At 49.0% G+C, this 22,219-nt stretch overlaps 1 protein-coding gene across 1 annotated transcript in view; it reads left to right on the top strand.

Moving 5' to 3' along the window:
• Nucleotides 1-22,219, top strand: part of LOC147637670 (uncharacterized) — a 66,243-nt gene that overhangs the window by 1,012 nt on the left and 43,012 nt on the right. The window contains exon 2 of the mRNA XM_086799498.1: nt 124-585. Within this exon, the coding sequence (XP_086655624.1) occupies nt 124-585 (462 nt within the window). The remainder of the gene's footprint in view (nt 1-123; nt 586-22,219) is intronic.

Below are 22,219 nucleotides of genomic sequence, written 5' to 3'. Positions count from 1 at the left end.
TAGCTGGATTTAGACATGCATTTTGGTGCAAACTCTATACCATAGCTAGAAAGGATCCTAAGGAAATGCACAAGTTTTTAAATATTGATGAAACATGATTCTAAAAGTGGTAAATTCTTGCAGGGTTTCAAGAGATACAGAGCGGCTACCGCGCCCAACAATAGAAGTGAAGCAACAAACTTTACTCCCTCCACCCCCGATTCACGTGCGATTGCCTCTTCATATGCTCTCAACTCATGAACTTCTGGCTAGCTTTGGGCCAGATGAACATAAAAATGATGGCAACAATCAGGCCATTTCAAGTGATCACGAGGACACATCTCAAAGTGATTCCGAAGGTGATCAAGCTGCTGTCTCAGAAGAGGAGGAGAAGACTGAAGAAGAGCTCGTCTTTGTATCTGAAGTAGTGCAACAGCATGCAGTTCTCACCAAACAGCATACCATTTTTCCAACAAGGGAACAAGGAGGGAATATAACTCCTGTAACTCCGGAACATAATGTAAACATCATAAGCATTCAGTCATGGAGAAAATTGGACTTGTTGGGTAGTGGCTCGTTCGGAACAGTATACGAGGGGATGTCTGAGTAAGTGTTTTTCAAAGTATGCACACTTGAGTACTGAATCCAAGGGGAATGTTTCACTTATTTTCTGTACTGCTCTACTCTGGTATTGACATAGAACTGGCTGTATCAAGCTGTCTCCCTTGTTTTATTTGTTTGGAGGGGCTTATGTGCGAAGCATAAGTGGTGGTACTTGGATTCATTTCTCATATAATTAAACATAAGTGCTTCCATGACAAGCAGGTCCATGGGAGGGTTAGTAAGGAGGAACTTTCTCCTTAGTTAAATAGGCCTGTGGAGGTCATTTTGTTTGAGTTGATGAACTCATTTGGTTAGAATACTTGACTAAGTATGCTACACAAGGACTATAATGGATTCTGGAAATTTTGAAGTTCATACTTAAGAACAGGATTGTCCTAGAGTTGATCAAATGGACAATTCATATTGATGAAGATAGCTGTTAGGAGATTGTAGAATCATCTAGGGGTAAAATCCCTCTTAACATTGCTGCAGAAATTTCCCTAGCTCCTTTGGTGCTTTTTTTTTCCTTGTAAAGTGCCATACTAAATACACCAATGCACTCTCGTCGTGTAACAGCTTGCAAGATGCCATATGTATGGGTAACTCCTCGACTTTTTTCTTACTTAGAAACAGGATGTCCCAGAGTTTCAAATGGACATTGATGAAAATAGCTCTTAGGAGGTTATAGAATCATCTAGGGGTAGCTCCTTGACTTTTGTTGCCAGATATGGCTCTCATGGTCGAGTGGGGAGCCTAGTTTAAAGAAGAGAGTATATTATGACCCCAAAGGTCAAAACGTGGCTGGCGTGTATTTTAAGGCTAGGCTTATACCTAGGGCGGCCTAGGATTGGATGCATAGGGCATAAGTGACTTATGGGTGCTTATTGGTAAGGGTAAGCGTAAAAAACTATATTTATCAGAAGTGTGCTTTTATGCTTTATTTATAGAGCCCAAGCCCTTTATAAGTTAGTTATTGGCCATGGTTCTAGCCACACACCTGGACCGGTGGCTAGGGTTTGGGCGTAGAGCATGATTGTAGTGTTGGTCTAGCCTCAAAGCTCAGGGGTGCACTATGGTTGGGCGCTGAGCTGCTAGTGCCATATCTATGCCGGTTTGAATGTGTAATTGTCCTGCAAGAGCTGCGCGAGAGATAAGTGGATGCTTCGATCAGGACCACCTCTCAGGTGTTAGAATATTCCTTCTTGAGGTCATGAATTTCCTTGGGTTCTCCTCATTGATGTGTTCAACCAAGTTACAAATTCAACCTCTTCAACGACACAACTTGTTTGAAGATGTTTTCATATGCATAGATGTCATTGGAAATCTGGCCGACCATTTGGTCCATCTCCAGATCTGTGTCTTGTTCACTTGAGGCCAGGCCGGTGTCTCATGTGAAGGGGCCAGTATTTTGCATAACATGGACGGGAGCCAGACTGGTGCCACCCGTGTATGACCTAGACTATGTTCTAGCCATGGGATTATCACGCCATGGAAGAGCCAGTATTTGTGCCGTGTCTCGCCTATGGGATTGTCACTCCATAGGGAGGCTCGTGCCTAGATCTGTGTCTTACCTATGGGACTGTCACTCCATAGGAAGACCGGGATTTATACTTTCTGTCGTGCCATCACTGTGCCCGATAGGAATGTTTAGTACTTGTTCCATGAATGGGAGATGTGTCCATGATACTGTTTGCACATGCATTCATGTTTGCATGTCTGGAATTGTTGTCGCGTGACTTGTATTCTTGTGTTTACCTGCCTGACGTGCCACTTACTGAGCAGGGACGCCTGCCCCAGTGAGTCGTGAAGTTTGCTCTGTCTTCTAACGAGTTTTGTTGCGTGTGAACAGGTGGTAAGTGTATTGCATTTGTTTATTTTATAGCATTATTTCTAACCTTTGTTTTTTATAAGGTTGCAGGTTCACACTCATTAATGAGTGGGCGGCCTCCTCAATATTTTATTGGTGCCCTTTGTAGGGTGGGCACCCACACATGGGCCATGGTGGGGAGGGAAGCCCTCCCTTAATCGTGTGTGTGGGGGTAGGTGCATGGCCACCTACCCATTCCCCCTTGGGTACCTTCGAATTGGCTGCCCCCATGCAAAGAGTAGGCCGGCCAGCTGTACGAGGGGCCCTCACCATAGCTTGGCGCCTTTCTCTTGCTTGCGCACAAGCAGGCTACTCACAGGCGACCTTCTCTCTGGCACACAAGTGGGCTGCACCTAGGCGACTCTTCCTTCTCTTGCTCACAAGCGGGCTGCACCCAAGCGACTCTTCCTCACTAACCCCGCAAGCGGCTGCAACAGGCGACACTCACTCTCTTGCTGGCTGGCGAGCAGCAACCAGGCGGTTCTCTCTCTTGCTGACTATTGGGCTGCTGTTCAGGGCTTTCTTCCGTGCAAGCCCAGCCGATCAACAACAGTCTGCAGCAGCCCATCTCTCCATCAAACATAAGCTCCAGTTGCGTGTGTGTGGCAGCCCGATTCAAACCCAAAACAGTCCCATATTCAGGTCTCTCAATACTTGATGCTGCTGCCCGGGTATAGTACCACGAACTCACACATATTGTCCAGCTTATACTGTCACCAGCCTGGACATTTCCCAGTCTGAAAGGGGTCTGGTGGACTCCAGGATGTTTAAATATTTGGAAAGTACAAGCTTTGGGAATGGGGGATTATCCTAGAATACAAAGGACCACACTCCTAAAATTTAGGAGAGTTGCTATTTTTGGCCCGCTTCGATGGAAATTCTGTTCGCGTCATTACATGTGGAATTGAGCAGATACCAAGAGTTGGCAAAGTGCCTATGACAGAATGTCTACCAGTTGGGATATTTTTAGAGGTAAAGATTATGGAAGGACCCATCTCTTAGATTGGGACATGTGGCAAGAAAGTGGACCAAAGTGAGACAAGTGGCCTGACACTTGTTAGAAAATGGATCAAAATGAGACAAGTGGCCTCACACTTGTCACTTCAGCTATTGTGTTGCTCTCCACTTGTCATTGTAGCCTTCTCTTGCCATTTTAGCTCATGGGAGGCCCAAATCTATAAATTGGAGAGCTCTCTCTCTTCATTAATGGAGGCTCTCTTGCTGCACACTAGCCTCTACCACCGTTACAGGCTGCCCTAATGATGGTTACTCTCTTTCTCTCTCTCTTGAAGGCTGCCCATGAAGAATACCGGCTGTTGGGGACTGTTTTGGAGGCTTCCATCGCGAAGAAATACTGAAGGCAAGGGTATTTAATCATTTATTATGATTTCTAGCCATTGTACCTGTTGCGCCAGCATTTGTACTTGCTGTACCTGCCACCGTACCGGCTGTACCAGCCTTTGTACCTGCTGTACCAGCCCTTGTACCGGCTGTACCAGCTTCTGTACTTGTTGTACCGGCTGTACCAGCCATCGTACCGGCTGTACCAGCCACTGTACCTGCTGTACCAGCCCTTGTATTGGCTGACCAGCTTCTCTACTTGCTGTACCTACTGTACCAGCCACCGTACCGGCTGTACCAGCCACTGTACCTGCTGTACCAGCCCTTGTATTGACTGTACCAGCTTCTGTACTTGCTGTGCCACCCATTGTACCGGCTGTACCAGCTTTTGTACTTGATGTACTTGCTGTATCGGTTGTACCAGCCACTGTACCTGCTGTACCAGCCCTTGTATTGGCTATACCAGCTTCTGTACTTGCTGTACCAACCATTGTACCGACTGTACCAGCCATTGTACTTGCTGTACCGGCTGAATGGAGAGTTGTACTTGCTGTACCCTTTCTATTGCATGAAGACCCGTGGTTTTTGGGTAAGAATCAGTACCCACACGGAGGTATATGGATTATATTGTTGGCTCGGCATTTCTACAGCCTATGTTCCGGCTTGGTTGCCTCGTGTTGGGCTGTGTTATGGCATTTGTATATGGATAATCCGGCATCTCCCATGGGGAGAGTAAGGCCCTCAAAGCTTGTACATGATATTATTCTCCTTGGTAATAAAATACTCCAAGGGGGGGGTCGGCCCATTCCGGCCTCTATGCGGTGTCACGTTTGCAAGCTCCATTTTCAGCATTTGTGGATGTTTTGTCCAGCTTTATGTTTTATGCAAAGTGATGATGGATATGTGTTAAGGCTGTGGCCATGTTTAAATGTTTTAATATGCATTGATGGTATCAACAAGTGTGTCAAAGGCCCTAGTCCCCCGGGCACTCACCGCCGCGAGTTTCATTGGTATCAGAGCATAGGCTTTCTTGGAAGCGGAGGCTTCCTTCTATCAATAAGGAAGAGAAAAGATCTCAAGTGGGGACCACACTTACCATCATTGCTGTTAAGCATGGCTAGCCGCTTCATAGCTTATGAAGCAAGAGCATGAGCAGTAGACAGCTTGTTGATCTAAGGATTTATGAATTCACAAAATTTATCTTGGAAGTATGGAGTTGGCTTTATGTGCACACGTTTAGCACTCTTTCCATATGGATATTGTGGATTATATTATCAAGCTTACAGGCAAGCTATATGGAGATATATCTCAGGATATCTTAAGGATATGGTGACGAGATATTTCTTTTGGCTTCATGACCAACCTGGAAAAGAAAAGCTAAGTATACTTTGAGTTTGCAAAGTTGGTGCTTTTGCTATGAAGTGTTTTTGATGCTCACTAACCCTTGTATAGCTATGCAAGGAGAAAGGTGTTGTTGTTTGCCTTGAGATGGTTTCAGGGAAACATTGTTTATGGCTCCCTTTAATGGGATGAATTCTTTTCATGGCTCCCTTTATTGGGATGGAATATATCTATGGAGATTTCTTTCTTGTCGAGATTTATATAGATATTGGGCTTAACAGGCAATTTCTATGGACGAATCTGTTCGAGTTTATAGAGAAGAAATCTTTGGTTATCTCATGGATATGATGCTTTTATGGATAAAGTCCACCTCTACTCCAAGGTGTGTGGATAGCACGGAGTATGTGGTAAGAGTTATGGTATACAAGGATTATGGTATACAGGTGTATGGATTCCTGGACTTCTTTTCTAGGAATTTGGATCCATCCTCAGGTTTATGGATTATGTTTATGGCTCCCTTTTACTGGGATGGATTATTCTTTTTGGCTCCCTTTATTTGGGATGCATTGGACTTATGGAACTCATGGGTCACTTACCTTGTGTAGTGTTCTCTTGTCCTACGTGCTCTCTTGAAGATTGTTTCTACCATGTGTGGGTGGAACAATAGAGAGCAGATGGAAGGGAACATGGGCACTTCAAAGGATAGTGACAAGCACAACATACCCTGTGTAGTGTTCTCTTGTCCTACGTGCTCTCTTGAAGATTGTTTCTACCATGTGTGGGTGGAACAATAGAGAGCAGATGGAAGGGAACATGGGCACTTGAGAGGGTAGTGTGAGTTGGTGGCCGAAATGCCTACAAACTATTGGTGGCCGAAATGCCTACCAAACTATGTGTAGCAGAAATGCTTATGGAACACCAGGTTATCTATGCCTGCGAGTGATTGTTTTATCTTGTTACTTGAGCCCACCTCTCACCTAAGGTGTGTGGTCAGAGTACCAACACGGAGTGCAAGTGGTAAAGTGGACATGACGGAACTTATGTCTATGCCAAGGGTCTTGTGGACTGATGTTTGGCAGGAGACTTATTTTGTCTCGCCCATTTACTTGGGACATGGATTATGATATCTGGACTTATGGGACTGTTTTGTCTCGCCCATTTACTTGGGACATGGATTATGATATCTGGACTTATGGGACTGTTTTGTCTCGCCCATTTACTTGGGACATGGATTATGATATCTGGACTTATGGGACTGATTTGTCTCGCCCATTTATCTTGGGACATGATTATGATATCTGGACTTATGGGACTGTTTTTGTCTCGCCTATTTATCTTGGGACATGATTTTGATATTGGTATTATGGAGACTTATTTAGTCTCGCCCATTTCTTTGGGACATGGATTCTTCAGTTATATTGGATTTTTGAGACTGTCTCGTCTCGCCCAATCGATGGGACATGATTATATCTTGAATATATGGCTTGAAGCTTAAAGTTGCGGACAACTTTTAAGAAGCTGGGGAGGATGTCACCAGCCTGGACATTTCCCAGTCTGAAAGGGGTCTGGTGGACTCCAGGATGTTTAAATATTTGGAAAGTACAAGCTTTGGGAATGGGGGATTATCCTAGAATACAAAGGACCACACTCCTAAAATTTAGGAGAGTTGCTATTTTTGGCCCGCTCCGATGGAAATTCTGTTCGCGTCATTACATGTGGAATTGAGCAGATACCAAGAGTTGGCAAAGTGCCTATGACAGAATGTCTACCAGTTGGGATATTTTTAGAGGTAAAGATTATGGAAGGACCCATCTCTTAGATTGGGACATGTGGCAAGAAAGTGGACCAAAGTGAGACAAGTGGCCTGACACTTGTTAGAAAATGGATCAAAATGAGACAAGTGGCCTCACACTTGTCACTTCAGCTATTGTGTGGCTCTCCACTTGTCATTGTAGCCTTCTCTTGCCATTTTAGCTCATGGGAGGCCCAAATCTATAAATTGGAGAGCTCTCTCTTCATTAATGGAGGCTCTCTTGCTGCACACTAGCCTCTACCACCGTTACAGGCTGCCCTAATGATGGTTACTCTCTTTCTCTCTCTCTTGAAGGCTGCCCATGAAGAATACCGGCTGTTGGGGACTGTTTTGGAGGCTTCCATCGCGAAGAAATACTGAAGGCAAGGGTATTTAATCATTTATTATGATTTCTAGCCATTGTACCTGTTGCGCCAGCATTTGTACTTGCTGTACCTGCCACCGTACCGGCTGTACCAGCCTTTGTACCTGCTGTACCAGCCCTTGTACCGGTTGTACCAGCTTCTGTACTTGTTGTACCGGCTGTACCAGCCACCGTACCGGCTGTACCAGCCACTGTACCTGCTGTACCAGCCCTTGTATTGGTTGACCAGCTTCTCTACTTGCTGTACCTACTGTACCAGCCACCGTACCGGCTGTACCAGCCACTGTACCTGCTGTACCAGCCCTTGTATTGACTGTACCAGCTTCTGTACTTGCTGTGCCACCCATTGTACCGGCTGTACCAGCTTTTGTACTTGATGTACTTGCTGTATCGGTTGTACCAGCCACTGTACCTGTTGTACCAGCCCTTGTATTGGCTATACCAGCTTCTGTACTTGCTGTACCAACCATTGTACCGACTGTACCAGCCATTGTACTTGCTGTACCGCTGAATGGAGAGTTGTACTTGCTGTACCCTTTCTATTGCATGAAGACCCGTGGTTTTTGGGGAAGAATCAGTACCCACACGGAGGTATATGGATTATATTGTTGGCTCGGCATTTCTACAGCCTATGTTTCGGCTTGGTTGCCTCGTGTTGGGCTGTGTTATGGCATTTGTATATGGATAATCCGGCATCTCCCATGGGGAGAGTAAGGCCCTCAAAGCTTGTACATGATATTATTCTCCTTGGTAATAAAATACTCCAAGGGGGGGGTCGGCCCATTCCGGCCTCTATGCGGTGTCACGTTTGCAAGCTCCATTTTCAGCATTTGTGGATGTTTTGTCCAGCTTTATGTTTTATGCAAAGTGATGATGGATATGTGTTAAGGCTGTGGCCATGTTTAAATGTTTTAATATGCATTGATGGTATCAACAAGTGTGTCAAAGGCCCTAGTCCCCCCGGGGCCCATCAAGTGCCTCGCGTGGTTCTGATGCTTCCCCTTGAGAGGGTGAATGATAGTGATTCGAGGGGACAACCGTCTCATGGAAAGACTCTTATGCAAGAAGAGGAACCTAATGCAATGAGGGCTGAATTGGAGCATATGAGAAAGCTTTTGCAGGCAAAAGAGCAAGAGCTGAAATTCTTGCATGAAGATCCAAAGTGCCATTGCAGCCAAGAAAGCCGATGCAATGGTGGACATGACTTTTGAGTCCATGGCACGAGAAGTGGGCAAGAAGCCAACGGAGTTGGCACTCTCCTACCTCCTCTGTAAAGGTGATATTAAAGAGGGGGAAGATGGAGAGCTGAAATTCAGAAATCCACCTCGCTTGAAGCATGGAGATCCCGCATCTCAAAGGTTGAGGTCATTTATGCAAAGGGAAGAGGTGACGGCCACCTCTCGTCATGCATCTTCTCCACAAGGCACAAAGGGTGACAGGTATATGTATGCTAGTGCTCGTGGAGGGCATGATGGTCACATGTATTCAAGGCATGTATCCCATGGAGGGGGTGACAGGTCTGCAAATAGAAGAGCTTTGTCTACTGAGTTGTCTCATGGACAGACATTGCCTTATGCAAGAAGGTCACATGCATCAGATTTTCAGGTTCGTGGAGCACATGCCACCGTGCTTCATGAAACCTCCATGATGGCCCATGGAGCCCATGCAGATAGGGCTGCCCCGTTGGATAAGGGGAAAAGAAAAAGAGAAGACCATGAGCCTCATGCCAGAAAGCTCAAGGAATTTAAAGCAGGTGACAAGTCCGTTAAGTTTGATGTTTTTCATGGAGAGCATGATGCTTCCAAGGTGTTAGCATTTGTGGCACAATTTGATATTGCTTTTAGTGATGAGAATTTCACTGAGAAGTCTAAAGTACGCTATGCTAGCATGTTCTTGAAGGGGACAGCTGCTCATTGGTGGATCACTGAAAAGACCACCAAAGACTCCATTTGCACTTGGAAAGAATTTAAGGACAGATTTTATGCCCAATTCTTGCCACGTAATGCAGAGCAAACTCTCACCCAAAAGTGGAATAGACTTGAGCAAAGAGATAATGAAAGTGTGTAGCGGTATGTCAATAAGTTTTGGAAAGTGTTGCTTGAGGTAACTCCCTTTATGCAAATCACTAAAGATGAAAGAAAGAGGAAGTTTCGCTCCGGATTGCAACCAGCTTATTGTTCGGGCATTGAATTGCACCCGAAACATACTTTGCAACAGCTTATAGCCTCTGCTCTTGCTACGGAGCAATTGGTGCTCAAAATTAAGCAAGATCAAGGGAGTTCTAAGGGAAAAGATAAGGTTGCTCCAAACCTGCAAAAAGGTGGACAGCCACCTAAAAAGAGCTTCAGGGAAGTCTAGAAGGGAGGTAAAGCTGAAAATACCTCATCCATGGATAGTGTGCTCAAGAAGAACAGGTTTGGCTTGACTCGTGAGCAAAGGGAGCAATATGCGAAAGAGGGAAAATGTTTTGCATGTGGAAGCAAAGAGCATATGTTTCGGCAATGCTCCAAACGTAAGCAAGATGCAAGAGGACAAGCAGTCTAAGCCTAATGTGCATGCAGTTCCCGAAATGCAGGGTAGTGTTGATCATGCCGGCAAAGAGGGAGATTCCATCCCTATTGTATCACACATCCATATTAAATCCAGGAGGCCATATCTGGTTGCAATTTCAGTAGCCTCACATGGGGAATTGACTACTATGCGTGATTCGTATCATTTGGATGTTGATTTTTGTCGTATTTGGGTTGATTTGATGGCTGGTCACACTCATGCCTCTTATGTGATCAAAGAGGGCTATCTCATGAACGAAAATTGTCTCTGTGTGGTGAAGGACATGCGTCCCAAGGTTTTAAAGGAATGTCATGCCTCACCCTATGCTGATCATCGTGGTATCATGCCTACAACTCGCATGATTCAGAGATACTTCTTTTGGCCAAGCATGCGTAAAGACATTGAGGCATATGTGCGTGCATGTGTCACCTGCCAAAAGGTGAAATTTGATAGGCAGAAGCTTCCAGGTTTGCTACAACCATTGCCTATTCCCTCGCAGCCATGGGAAAGTATTGCTATCGGTCTATCACCCGCAAAACGGATGGTCAAAGTGAGGCTGCAAATTCAGCCGTGTTGGATTTGTTGAAGTGTTATGTGGCAGATCAAAAGACTGCATGGGAGAAATATCTTCCACTTGTTGAATTTAACTACAACAATACGGTGCATGCCTCCACGGGAAAGGTCCCGTTTGAGATTATTTATGGCAGAGTGGTCTTGCCACCCATCCTTCGTACAAAGGATGAGATTTTTGCAGCTGATAAGTATGTACGTGACTTGGATGTAGCCTTTGCTCAGGTACGGACAGCCATTGCAAGGTCACAAGATAAGCATAAAATGGTTGCTGACAAGCATAGAAGGGACATGCAAGTCAAAGAAGGTGATTGGGTTTTGCTGAAATTTGAGAAAGCTAGGCTTCGGAAGAGGCCAGGACGAGAAGGATCATATCCTAAGCTTTCTACTCGTTATTATGGACCCTTCAAGGTGATTCAAAAGATCATTGAAGTGTCATACAGGCTTGCTTTACCTAGTCATTGGAAGATTCACCTTGCTTCTGTGAGTCTTTTGTGGAAGTATGTCGGGCTAGATCATGACGAGCCTGTCACAGAAGATCCGCCAGAGATTGATGAGCTTGAGGAGATCCTCCAACCAGAGCAGATTGTCTTTCACAAGGAGAGAAGGCTACCTACACGAAAGCTTTCCAGGAGATACCTTGTGAAGTTCAAGAATTATTTGCACATTGATGCAAAGTGGGTAAATGAAGATTATTTTGTCGACTACCCACAGTTGTTGCAGGCATATCTAGAGGCTTTTTCAGTTCAGGACAACTCTTTAGAAGCTCAGGGGGATGTCACCAATTGGCCGACCATTTGGTCCATCTCCAGATCTGTGTCTTGTTCACTTGAGGCCAGGCCGGTGTTCTATCCATGGGATTGTCACGCCATGGAAGAGCGAGTATCTGTGCCGTGTCTTGCCTATGGGATTGTCACTCCATAGGGAGGCTCGTGCCTAGATCTGTGTCTTACCTATGGGTCTGTCACTCCATAGGAAGACCGGGATTTATACTTTCTGTCGTGCCATCACTATGCTCGACAGGAATGTTTAGTACTTGTTCCATGAACGGGAGATGTGTCCATGATATTGTTTGCACATGCATTCATGTTTGCATGTCTGGAACTGTTTTCGCGTGACTTGTATTCTTGTGTTTGCCTGCCTGACGTGCCACTTACTGAGTAGGGACGCCTGCCAGTGAGTCGTGAAGTTTGCTCTGTCTTCTGACGAGTTTTGTTGCGTGTGAACATGTGGTAAGTGTATTGCATTTGTTTATTTTATAGCATTATTTCTAACCTTTGTTTTTTATAAGGTTGCAGGTTCACACTCAAAAATGAGTGGGCGGCCTCCTCAATATTTTATTGGTGCCCTTTGTAGGGTGGGCACCCACACATGGGCCATGGTGGGGAGGGAAGCCCTCCCTTAATCGTGTGTGTGGGGGTGGGTGCATGGCCACCTACCCATTCCCCCTTGGGTACCTTCGAACTGGCTGCCCCCATGCAAAGAGTAGTCCGGCCAGCTGTACGAGGGGCCCTCACCATAGCTTGGCGCCTTTCTCTTGCTTGCGCACAAGCAGGCTACTCACAGGCGACCTTCTCTCTGGCACACAAGTGGGCTGCACCCAGGCGACTCTTCCTTCTCTTGCTCACAAGCAGGCTGCACCCAGGTGACTCTTCCTCACTAACCCCGCAAGTGGCTGCAACAGGGGACACTCTCACTCTCTTGCTGGCTGGCGGGCAGCAACCAGGCGGTTCTCTCTCTTGTTGGCTATTGGGCTGCTGTTCAGGGCTTTCTTCCGTGCAAGCACAGCCGATCAACAACAGTCTGCAGCAGCCCATCTCTCCATCAAACGTAAGCTCCAGTCGTGTGTTTGTGGCAGCCCGATTCAGACCCAAAACAGTCCCATATTCAGGTCTCTCAATACTTGATGCTGCTGCCCAGGTATAGTACCACGAACTCACACATATTGTCCAGCTTATACTCTGTTGATACCAAAGGTTTTCTCAAAGCTTATTGAAAGGGATTCAAGCAAAGGTCCTTGGTGTAAAACATCCGAGGGATATTCAGTGCTGCTAACACCGGTTCGGTGCCGGGTAGTCCAAGCTTTTGGAGAACCACGGTCCGTGGGTGCCGAGATCGGGAGAGCCAGGCGTTAGTATGGGAGTGCCTGTTTGTGCGTGGTCCTGGAACACCAGTGGGGCGCGCTCTGCCGATTCAAGTGAAGGCACGGGACCGTAGAGACTAGACTTCTTCAAGTGGATCGCTCTACTTCGAACGTCTACTTCAAGTCTCTTGTTTGGTAACTGTATTCATTTCAGTTGTACATGGACATCATCTGGTTCATTGAACCCATGGAACATTGTATCACTTAAATACAATTGGCTGTACCAGCCATTGTACTGGATGTACCAGCCATTGTACTGGATGTACCAGCCATTGTACTGGATGTACAAGCCCTTGTACTTGCTGTACCAGCCATTGTACTGGATGTACAAGCCCTTGTACCTGCTATACCAGCCATTGTACTGGCTGTACTAGCCCTTGTACTTGCTGTACCAACTGTATCAGCCACTGTACCTACTGTACCAGCCATTGTTTTGGCTGTACCAGTCCTTGTACCAACCACTGTATCTACGGTACCAGCCATTGTACTTGTGTTGGCTGAATGGATAGTTTTACTTGCTGTACCAGCTCTATTGCATGAAGACCCGTGGTTTTTTGGAAAAGAATCAGTATCCACACGGAGGTATATGGATTATATTGTTGCCTCGACATTTCTTCAGCCTGTGTTCCGGCTTGGTAGCCTCGTGTTGGGTTGTGTTATGGCATTTGTATATGGATAATCCGGCATCTCCTGTGGGGAGAGCAAGGCCCGCAAAGCTTGTACATGATATTATTCTCCTTGGGTAATAAAATACTCCAAGGGGGGGAGTCGGCCCATTCCGGCCTCTGTGGTGTCACATGTGCAAGCTCCATTTTCAGCATTTGTGGATGTTCTGTCCAGCTTTTATGTTTATGCAAAGTAATGATGGATATGTGTTAAGGTTGTGGCCATGTTTAAATGTTTTAATATGCATCGATGGTATCAAAAAGTGTGTCAAAGGCCCTAGTCCCCGGGCACCGCTGGGAGCTACATTGGTATCAAAGCATAGGCTTCCTTGTTATCTTGTTACTTGAGCCCACCTCTCATCCAAGGTGTGAGAGTACCAACACGGAGTGCAAGTGGTAAAGTGGACATGACGCTTGGTTGGCACGGGACTTATGTCTATGCCAAGGGTCATGTGGACCAATGTCTTGTTGGCAGGAGACTTATTTTGTCTCGCCCATTTACTTGGGACATGGATTATGATATCTAGACCTACGTGATTGATTTGTCTCGCCCATTTACTTGGGACATGATTACGGTATCTGGACTTATGGGACTGTTTTGTCTCTTCCATTTAGTTGGGACATGGATTTAAAAAAAGAAGAAGCCATATTAGAATCACTATCTTCCCATACAGAGGCCAAGAGGTTCATTGTTTATCTCACCATGCATGTGGATTCATGTTGGGATTGTGAGAGGGCAATTCAATGAACACTCCACCATACAGGTGGATTCGTGTTGCCATTGTGGAGTGAATGTTTCATTGTTTCCACACCATGCTTGTTGATGAGAGTTGGGATTGTATGGATTGTATAGGAGAACATGGGAACTGTTGGGATTGGGAGAAAGGATTGCCAGAACTATGGAGAACCAGCTTTTCTGTCACCATGGTTTGCGGTCTTGAATGGCACCAGTTTGTGTGCATAGCACATGTTTCTGTGCGAGGCACTAGTTTCTTGTGCATGGCACTTATTTAAGTGTCTTAGCACTTGGTTGGTGATTTTCATTGGCATATGATTATCTCATTGATATTGGTAATTGAGACACAATTGGTTCTTGTGCCTGTGTCTAGCATATCTTCCATGGAATTCTCGCCCATTTATTTTGGGACATGATGTTGATATTGGTATTATGGAGACTTATTTAGTCTCACCCTGTAACACGCGGAAGCTCTGGGAGTCTTCTTTCAGCCCTAAACACTGCAAAAACGCAGATATAGAGAGAGAGAAGTGCTGGAAATTCAGTATATTCATATGGTACAAAAAGGTACTTCTACTATAGCCATAGGCTGCCTTGTACAAAAGGTGGTGAACACCAAAATTCTGTCCTAAACTAGGACCCTAATGATCCACTCCTTAGGGGAAGGAATGAGTACCCTTGCCTTTTTATATGGGTCTTGGACACCCTTTATGCTGGCCGGCCAGTCATAAGTGCATTAAATGCTTTAGTGGAATGAATGAGTACCCTTGCCTTTTTATATGGGTCTTGGACACCCTTTATGCTGGTCGGCTAGTCATAAGTGCATTAAATGCTTTAACGCAGCCCCGACTGGATCTCCTCCTTGAGCATGATGCGCCTGTTGCTGCTGCCCCTGTTTTCTGGTTCAGCCGACCACTTCCATGAGCAGCCGAGAGCCTTGTGTGCAGCCAGCAACACTTGTCCTGCAGCCGACAGCCATCTAATCTTCAGCTTGCTCTCCATGTCTTTCTCCAGTCTACACTGCAAAAAAGTGCTCTGTGCTCTATCATCCTGGTTCTACTCTTTATCTGGCTGCCTCTTCTAGATCAGCACCTGAGATTGTCCATGGCATTTATCATGCACATGACATCCCCCTCTGCTAAACTTGATGACGGGATTCCAACCTGCTCTTGGATGACTGTCATCATCCGAATCCTTTCCGGAAGTCCCTCTGTCATTATCCATTCCTGGCAACCCTTTTCTTTGAAAGCCCGGCCCGGTCTCCAAACCACTCTGTCACAGACTAAGATCTATGCATCTGTTTCCATCTAGTCCACAATCCATTCGTGCCTTGACTCTGAACACTGTCTCGGTCTTCATTCCTGAGAAATGAGTCTGGCACTCTCACATCATCCTTGGAGGATAAACCTCCCTTGGGACTGTTGCCTGGGAACCTATCTGGCTCACAAGACTGCCATCCCCTTTGGCACTGTGGAACACCACCAACCAACCTCCTGGGAGTTCTTCTCGATTATGTGTTTCTTGCCTTGGGCTTCGAATCCGTGTACTTTCGTGTACCTTGGACCTGTACACCATCATATGGGACTGAATCAGTGTTTAGCTTTGCTGAGCCTGACGCTCTGATACCAATGTAACACGCGGAAGCTCTGGGAGTCTTCTTTCAGTCCTAAACACTCCTGGAAACTATCTGATGCAAAAACGTAGATATAGAGAGAGAGTAGAGAGAGAGAAGTGCTGGAAATTCAGTATATTCATATGGTACAAAAAGGTACTTCTACTACAGCCATAGGTTGCCTTGTACAAAAGGTGGTGAACACCAAAATTCTGTCCTAAACTAGGACCCTAATGATCCACTCCTTAGTGGAATGAATGACTCCATCTATGAGCACCCTTGTCGTTTCATATGGGTCTTGGACACCCTTTATGCTGGCCAACTGCTGGTCGGCTAGTCATAAGTGCATTAAATGCTTTAACGCAGCCCCAACTGGATCTCCTCCTTGAGCATGATGCGCCTGTTGCTGCCCCTGTTTTCTGGTTCAGCCGACCACTTCCATGAGCAACCGACAGCCTTGTGTGCAGCCAGCAACACCTCTCCTGTAGCCGACAGCCATCTGATCTTCAGCTTGCTCTCCACGTCTTTCTCCAGTCTACACTGCAAAAAAGTGCTCTGTGCTCTATCATCCTGGTTCTACTCTTTATCTGGCTGCCTCTTCTGGATCAGCACCTGAGATTGTCCATGGCATTTATCATGCACATGACATCCCCCTGTGCTAAACTTGATGACGGGATTCCAACCTGCTCTTGGATGACTGTCATCATCCCAATCCTTTCCCGAAGTCCCTCTGTCATTATCCATTCCTGGCAACCCTTTTCTCTGAAAGCCCGGCCCGGTCTCCAAACCACTCTGTCACAGACTAAAATCTATGCATCTGTTTCCATCTAGTCCACAATCCATTCGTGCCCTGACTCTGAACACTGTCTTGGTCTTCATTCCTGAGAAATGAGTCTGGCACTCTCACATTATCCTTGGAGGATAAACCTCCCTTGGGACTGTTGCCCGGGAACCTATCTGGCTCACAAGATTGCCATCCCCTTTGGCACTGTGGAACACCACCAACCAACCTCCTGGGGGTTCTTCTCGATTATGTGTTTCTTGCCTTGGGCTTCGAATCCGTGTACTTTTGTGTACCTTGGACCTGTACACCATCATATGGGACTGAATCAGTGTTTAGCTTTGCTGAGCCTGATGCTCTGATACCAATGTAACACGCGGAAGCTCTGGGAGTCTTCTTTCAGCCCTAAACACTCCTGGAAACTATCTGATGCAAAAACGCAGATATAGAGAGAGAGTAGAGAGAGAGAGAAGTGCTGGAAATTCAGTATATTCATATGGTACAAAAAGGTACTTCTACTACAGCCATAGGCTGCCTTGTACAAAAGGTGGTGAACACCAATATTCTGTCCTAAATTAGGACCCTAATGATCCACTCCTTAGTGGAATGAATGACTCCATCTTTTTTTTTTTTTTTCCGGAGAAAAGATCCTTCTATTAGTTAATGAGAAAACGCCATAAGGCTACAAAGCTCACCTCGCAAGGAGGGATAAAAACACAGTGAACTCCTGAGCTCCACCCCCGTGGCTGGCCGCTCTCTTGGGGGGGGGCTACCTAATAGTACATGTGGGAGGTGAGAAAAGCCAAACTGGAGGCCTGTAGTGCCAAGTGACATCCTCGCCCCTCGCGGTGAGGAAAGGGCCAGGCTGCCAAGTGCGGAGGAAAGCCTTGCGGCGCCCTCTCATGCGGTCCGAGTCGCCCTGGAGTTTCCCCCAGTGTCCTCTCAAGGTATGAATGATGTCCACCCAGAGGGCCTGTATGACCTCCGCCGGTGGAGTCGCCTGGCGGTCAATGGCCTCCCTGCATCGGGCTCTCCAAATGTGCCAAGCCGTCATGCTGCTGATCAACTCCCATCTGTGCCCGACCCCCTCCTGAGGGGCTGCCGAAGAGAAATCTGGCGTCGGAACCACCACCATCACCCTGTCAGAGACCTGGATGGTCGCACTGCCAGGGACGTCCTCATATCCAAGGGCCGGGCCGCTGTCCGTGGCCCAAGCCACCGCACCCCACGTCACCAGCATCTCACCTGGTGAGCCTGCAAAAACCATCCTGAGAGCGCGCTGCCAGACCTGCTGTGCCTGTGGGCAATCCCATAAGCAGTGCCGCTGCGACTCCTGTGCATGGCCGCACCGAGGGCAGGACCCTGGGTGACTGCCGAAAGCTAGCCAAGCCCCCACAGCCAGTCCTCTATGCGCTGTGAGCCAGAGAAACAGCGTCACCTTCCGGGGCCGGAAGCTGGTCCAAAGGCGCTGCCAGAAGTCCCTAAGAAAGGCAGGGGAGAGCCCCTGTCGCCGCCAATGCTCGGCCGCCGCCGGGGTGCTCGCTATCCTGTGTCTCTGAATCCGCCGCCCTAGCCTCGCTGTGTACTGAAAAAAGGGAATGCCTGGGCTGGTAGGGGCCAAGTAGGGATCTCGCCAAAACCACTCACCTGGATCCCACTGAAGGCGAATAAGAGGCCTGCTGTCCCAAGCCCATAATCTCCAAGAACAGTCCTCCCCTATCGAGGCCGGTGAGGGGTCTACATGCCACTGTCTCTGATGAAAGCCGACCACCCGCACCCTCTGAAGGATACATCCCTGGAACCCATCCAAATCTAGTCGTGTCCTCTGAAGCTGGCCACCCTCTCCCACCTCGAAAGTGAGTGGGGCGACTCTCTCCGCTGTGCCGCAGACCGCTAGAAGGATCTCATGCCGAGTAAAGACACCCATCCACTGTGGAGGTGGAGGGTCCTGTACTGGGGTCCGCCACTCCCGGGGGATGGCCGCCTCAATGTCCTGTCTCATCAACTCTCTGCCCCTCATCCCACTGAGTCTCCTCTCCTGAGCCTCTAGAGGCAGCTGCTGAAAACCTATCCAGTCGTCTAGGGACTGGGCTGGGCCAGAGCTCAGCGGGCCCCACGACACGTGAGACCGCGATCCAACCATATGGCCACTGGGGAGACGAATCAAGGGGTTCCAGATCAAAGGCTGCCTCAGGCGCTCCTCATCGGTGCCCGGGGGAGTCTGGAAGAGTGACGGCCTCAGATGCGACCAGGCCCTCAGAAGGCTAGCTGCAAAACGCTCCTCGAAGCCAAGGCCCACTCCTCTGGATCGCTGCTCTGTAAAGATCCACCTGATGCTGGGGGTCCAGGGGCCACTAAGAGAAGGGGTGCGGCTGAGCATCCTGGAAACAAGAAACTCCTTCCACGGCTCAGCGCCTGGCAGGAGGCCACGAACTACCAGCTTGCCAAGCAATGCTCGGCTTTGGCAAATAGGATCAACAATGCCCAGGCCGCCTCTCTCCCTCGGCTGAGTGATCACCGCCCATGCCACCTTGGCCCTGGCGGGCCGCCCGTCGCCACCGGACCAAAGAAAGTTCCTGATGAGCCTCTGCACCTGGCCAATGCACGCCCGAGAGAAGGCCCAGCAAGAAGTGATGTACCACATAGTAGCGAGCAGAACCTGGTTGGCCACAACTACTCGGCCAGCCAGAGATAAACGAGCGGTACTCCAATACAGAAGCTTCTTCCGAATGCTCAGAAGAAGGGGGGCTATCTGCTGCTCCGGAGATATGTCAATGCCCACATAGCACCCCAAATAACGCACTGTAGTGCCGGGGGGCAGCCACTGAAAACCGTCAACTGGCCTCCAAGTCGGGGGGGGCATAGAGCTGACCCACAACCCACACGACTTGTGCCAGTTGATCAAAGCGCCCGAAGCTCTGCAAAACCTGTCCATGGCTAAGGCGAAGCGGTGGAGGTTCTCCTCACCCCCCTGAAGATAGACAGCAGTGTCATCCGCAAACTCCGAGTCTAGGAGCTCCTCCGAGGTGCGGATGGGAAGCTGGAGGCCCCGCAAACCTGTATCCTGTGCCGTCAAAAAAGTGCTCATGGCCTCCGCCACAAAAAGAAAAAGAAAGGGCGCCAAGGGGCACCCCTGCCGCACCGAGCGCGAGAGCTGGAACCTCTCTCCGCGCACGCCCTGTATCAGCACCTGGCTATGAGCCGATGTGTAGAGTGCAGAGACCCCACGGATCCACTGAGGGGGGAAGCCCATCCTCTCCATAGTGCCTTCCAAGAAGGCCCAGTCCACCCGATCATATGCCTTCTCGAAGTCGAGAAGGAGCACTGCCAGATCCTCCTGTCGAAATCTAGCCAGAGCCGTAGCCTCCCAGAAAGAGAAAATGTTATCCAGAATGCTCCTATCCTGGATGAAGCCTGTCTGCGTGGAGTGGATGATGTCCGGAAGGTGAGGCTGAAGCCGCCTGCTGATCGCCTTAGCTAGGACCTTGTAGGCCGTGCCTAGCAAGGTGATCGGTCGCCACTGTCTAATCTCCAGCCTGTCTCCTCCCTCTTTGGGGATCAAGTGGATCAACCCCTCTGCCAAGCTGTCCGGCATGACTCCTGACTCCATAATCTCCTGGAATGCCACTCTGAAGCCCCTATGTAAGAGGCCCCAGTACCTCTGGAAGAAAGCCACCGAAAGACCGTCCTCTCCAGGGCATTTGCCCCGAGGTAATGCCTGAAGAGCCTCCTCCAGTTCCGTATCCGAGAAGGGGGAGAGAAGGGAGTGCTGCAAATGGGCCGGCACAACCGGTCTCGTGAAGCTCCAGACTGCCTCCCGAGCCTCTCTCACCCTGTCATCTGCTGGCTCAGCAGAGAGAAGATCCCTGTAAAAATCTGTGGCTATAGCCCGAACCCTAGGGGGATCCACCACAACCTGGCCATCAGCCTGCCGAAGACGCCTGAGACCCTCTCGTCTGAAGCGAGGCCCTGTCGCCTCAAAGAAATCTCGAGTCACTCTGTCTCCAGCCTGAGTCCAAAAAGACGCCCGAGCATGGAATCGGAACTCCACCCTCCTCTCCTCGATGGATCTGATCTCAGTGCGAGCTGACTCCATCTGCTCTGAGATCCAAGGGCTCGTAGGATCCCTCTCCTGGAGTCTCTGGAGGGACGCTAGACTCCTCCGTAGGCTCCTCTCCTGCTCTCTGAAGGCCTCCAGCCGGTCCAAGGCAGCCTGTCTGAGCATCTGGCTGATCTCCTGCAAGCCACTGGCAAGATCGCTGGCTGCCGATCCTCTCCTGAACTGCAGCTCCCGCCAGACCTGCTCAACTCTGATCGCAATCTCGGGCTCCTCTATGAGACAATCTGGAATCCGGACGCTTTGGCCCTGCTCTCCTCTCGTGGGGTCCTCGATCTGGAGAAGCACTGGAAAGTGGTCTGAAAACGAGGAGCCTGCAAGTATGCCCACTGTGCCACCTCTATCACAGGCCCACTCATCAATGTAGAACCTGTCGATGCGGGAAAGGTTAACTCCTGTGGCCCGTCTATCCGAGCGCGAGAAAGATAGACTCCCCTGCAACCTGCCAAACTCCGGGAGAGTCCACGGATCCTGGCCTCTCACCTGTAGCACTAGTTCCTCCCAGGCAGCGAGCTCCGGCCCATGAATGGTCTCCTGGCTGCCCCCCATCCTATCGTCTGCATCCTCCAGCATGTTGCAATCCCCTCCGAGGCACCAGTGGTCTGCCAAGGGGAGGGACTGCCTAATGGTGCTCCAGAAATCGGCTCTCCCGGTCGCCCCATTAGGGGCGTAGAAGTTGAGGAAGCCAATGCGGTCTTCCCCAACCCGAAGGATGATCCACTGCGCACGACCCTGGACCAGAATGCCAGAGTCCACAACCTCGGATAGAAGCTGCTCGCTGACTGAGATGCATACTCCACCCTGGTTCCCCCGGGAGCCATATGCCGGTGACCAAAAAGTGTGACTCCTGCATGGCAAGATCTTCCCGCAGGTGCGGGTACGCCCGGCAGAAAGGTGGTGCTCCTGGATGAAAAGGATATCTATGGGTCCTCCAACGAGAGCCCTCTGGATCTCCTGACGAAGTCTGCCCCGACCAATGTAGCAGCGATGTCCACCGAGACCCTGGATGTTCCATGAGAGGATCCTCATGGATGAGCTATGGCAAGTGAAGCAGCCTCCACTGGCTCACCCCTCTCAGCCGGCCCGGATGATCTGCCCTCCACTCTGTGAGTCTTGGGCGCCGGCTTGGAGGGAGAATAATCACTGTCTGTCCGGGTGCGGAGTCTCTCCAAAAAGAGGGTGACCTGTCTCTGTGTCCAGCCCCACTCCGCCTTCGCCCTGTCCAGGGCATAGGCGTGAGACCAATCCTCAGCATATATGTATCTAAAGGTAGGCTGCACCCTCGGGGCGGCATGCAGGAGAATCAGAAGCACCGCCTCAACTGAGGTGTGGACCGGATCCGCCCGCCAGTCTCCTATACCAAACAAGCTCATGCGGGCTGAGTGTAATCGGGTCTGCAATAGGTCCGTGAGCCCCAAGTCACTGAAGTGGTGGGAAAACTCCAGTATCTGATCATGCAAAACTTCCTCTACAGAGTTGCAATCCCAAACTGTGTCTGGGGCAACACTGAGAGGAAAGGAGAAAGCCACCATGCTGCTCACCACAGAGGGAGAACGAGAGGGATGGCACACCACGCAAACTCGCAAGGGCGCGACCAGTGTCTCGAAAGGGCCAGCATCCAGCTGGAGGCACCTGAAAAAACCGTAATCCACTGGTAGCCCCATCACTCGCGGGGGCCCCCCAGGGGAGGCTGGAGAGAACTCTGTGGCGGGCGAAGCAAGGATCGCCATCTCCACC

Source organism: Cibotium barometz, chromosome 6 (genome assembly GCF_041138505.1).
Source record: "Cibotium barometz isolate CiBa-2024 chromosome 6, ASM4113850v1, whole genome shotgun sequence".
NCBI lineage: Eukaryota > Viridiplantae > Streptophyta > Polypodiopsida > Cyatheales > Cibotiaceae > Cibotium > Cibotium barometz.
The sequence above is the reverse complement of the archived record's forward strand: the minus strand, read 5'-3'. Positions and strand labels throughout refer to the sequence as shown.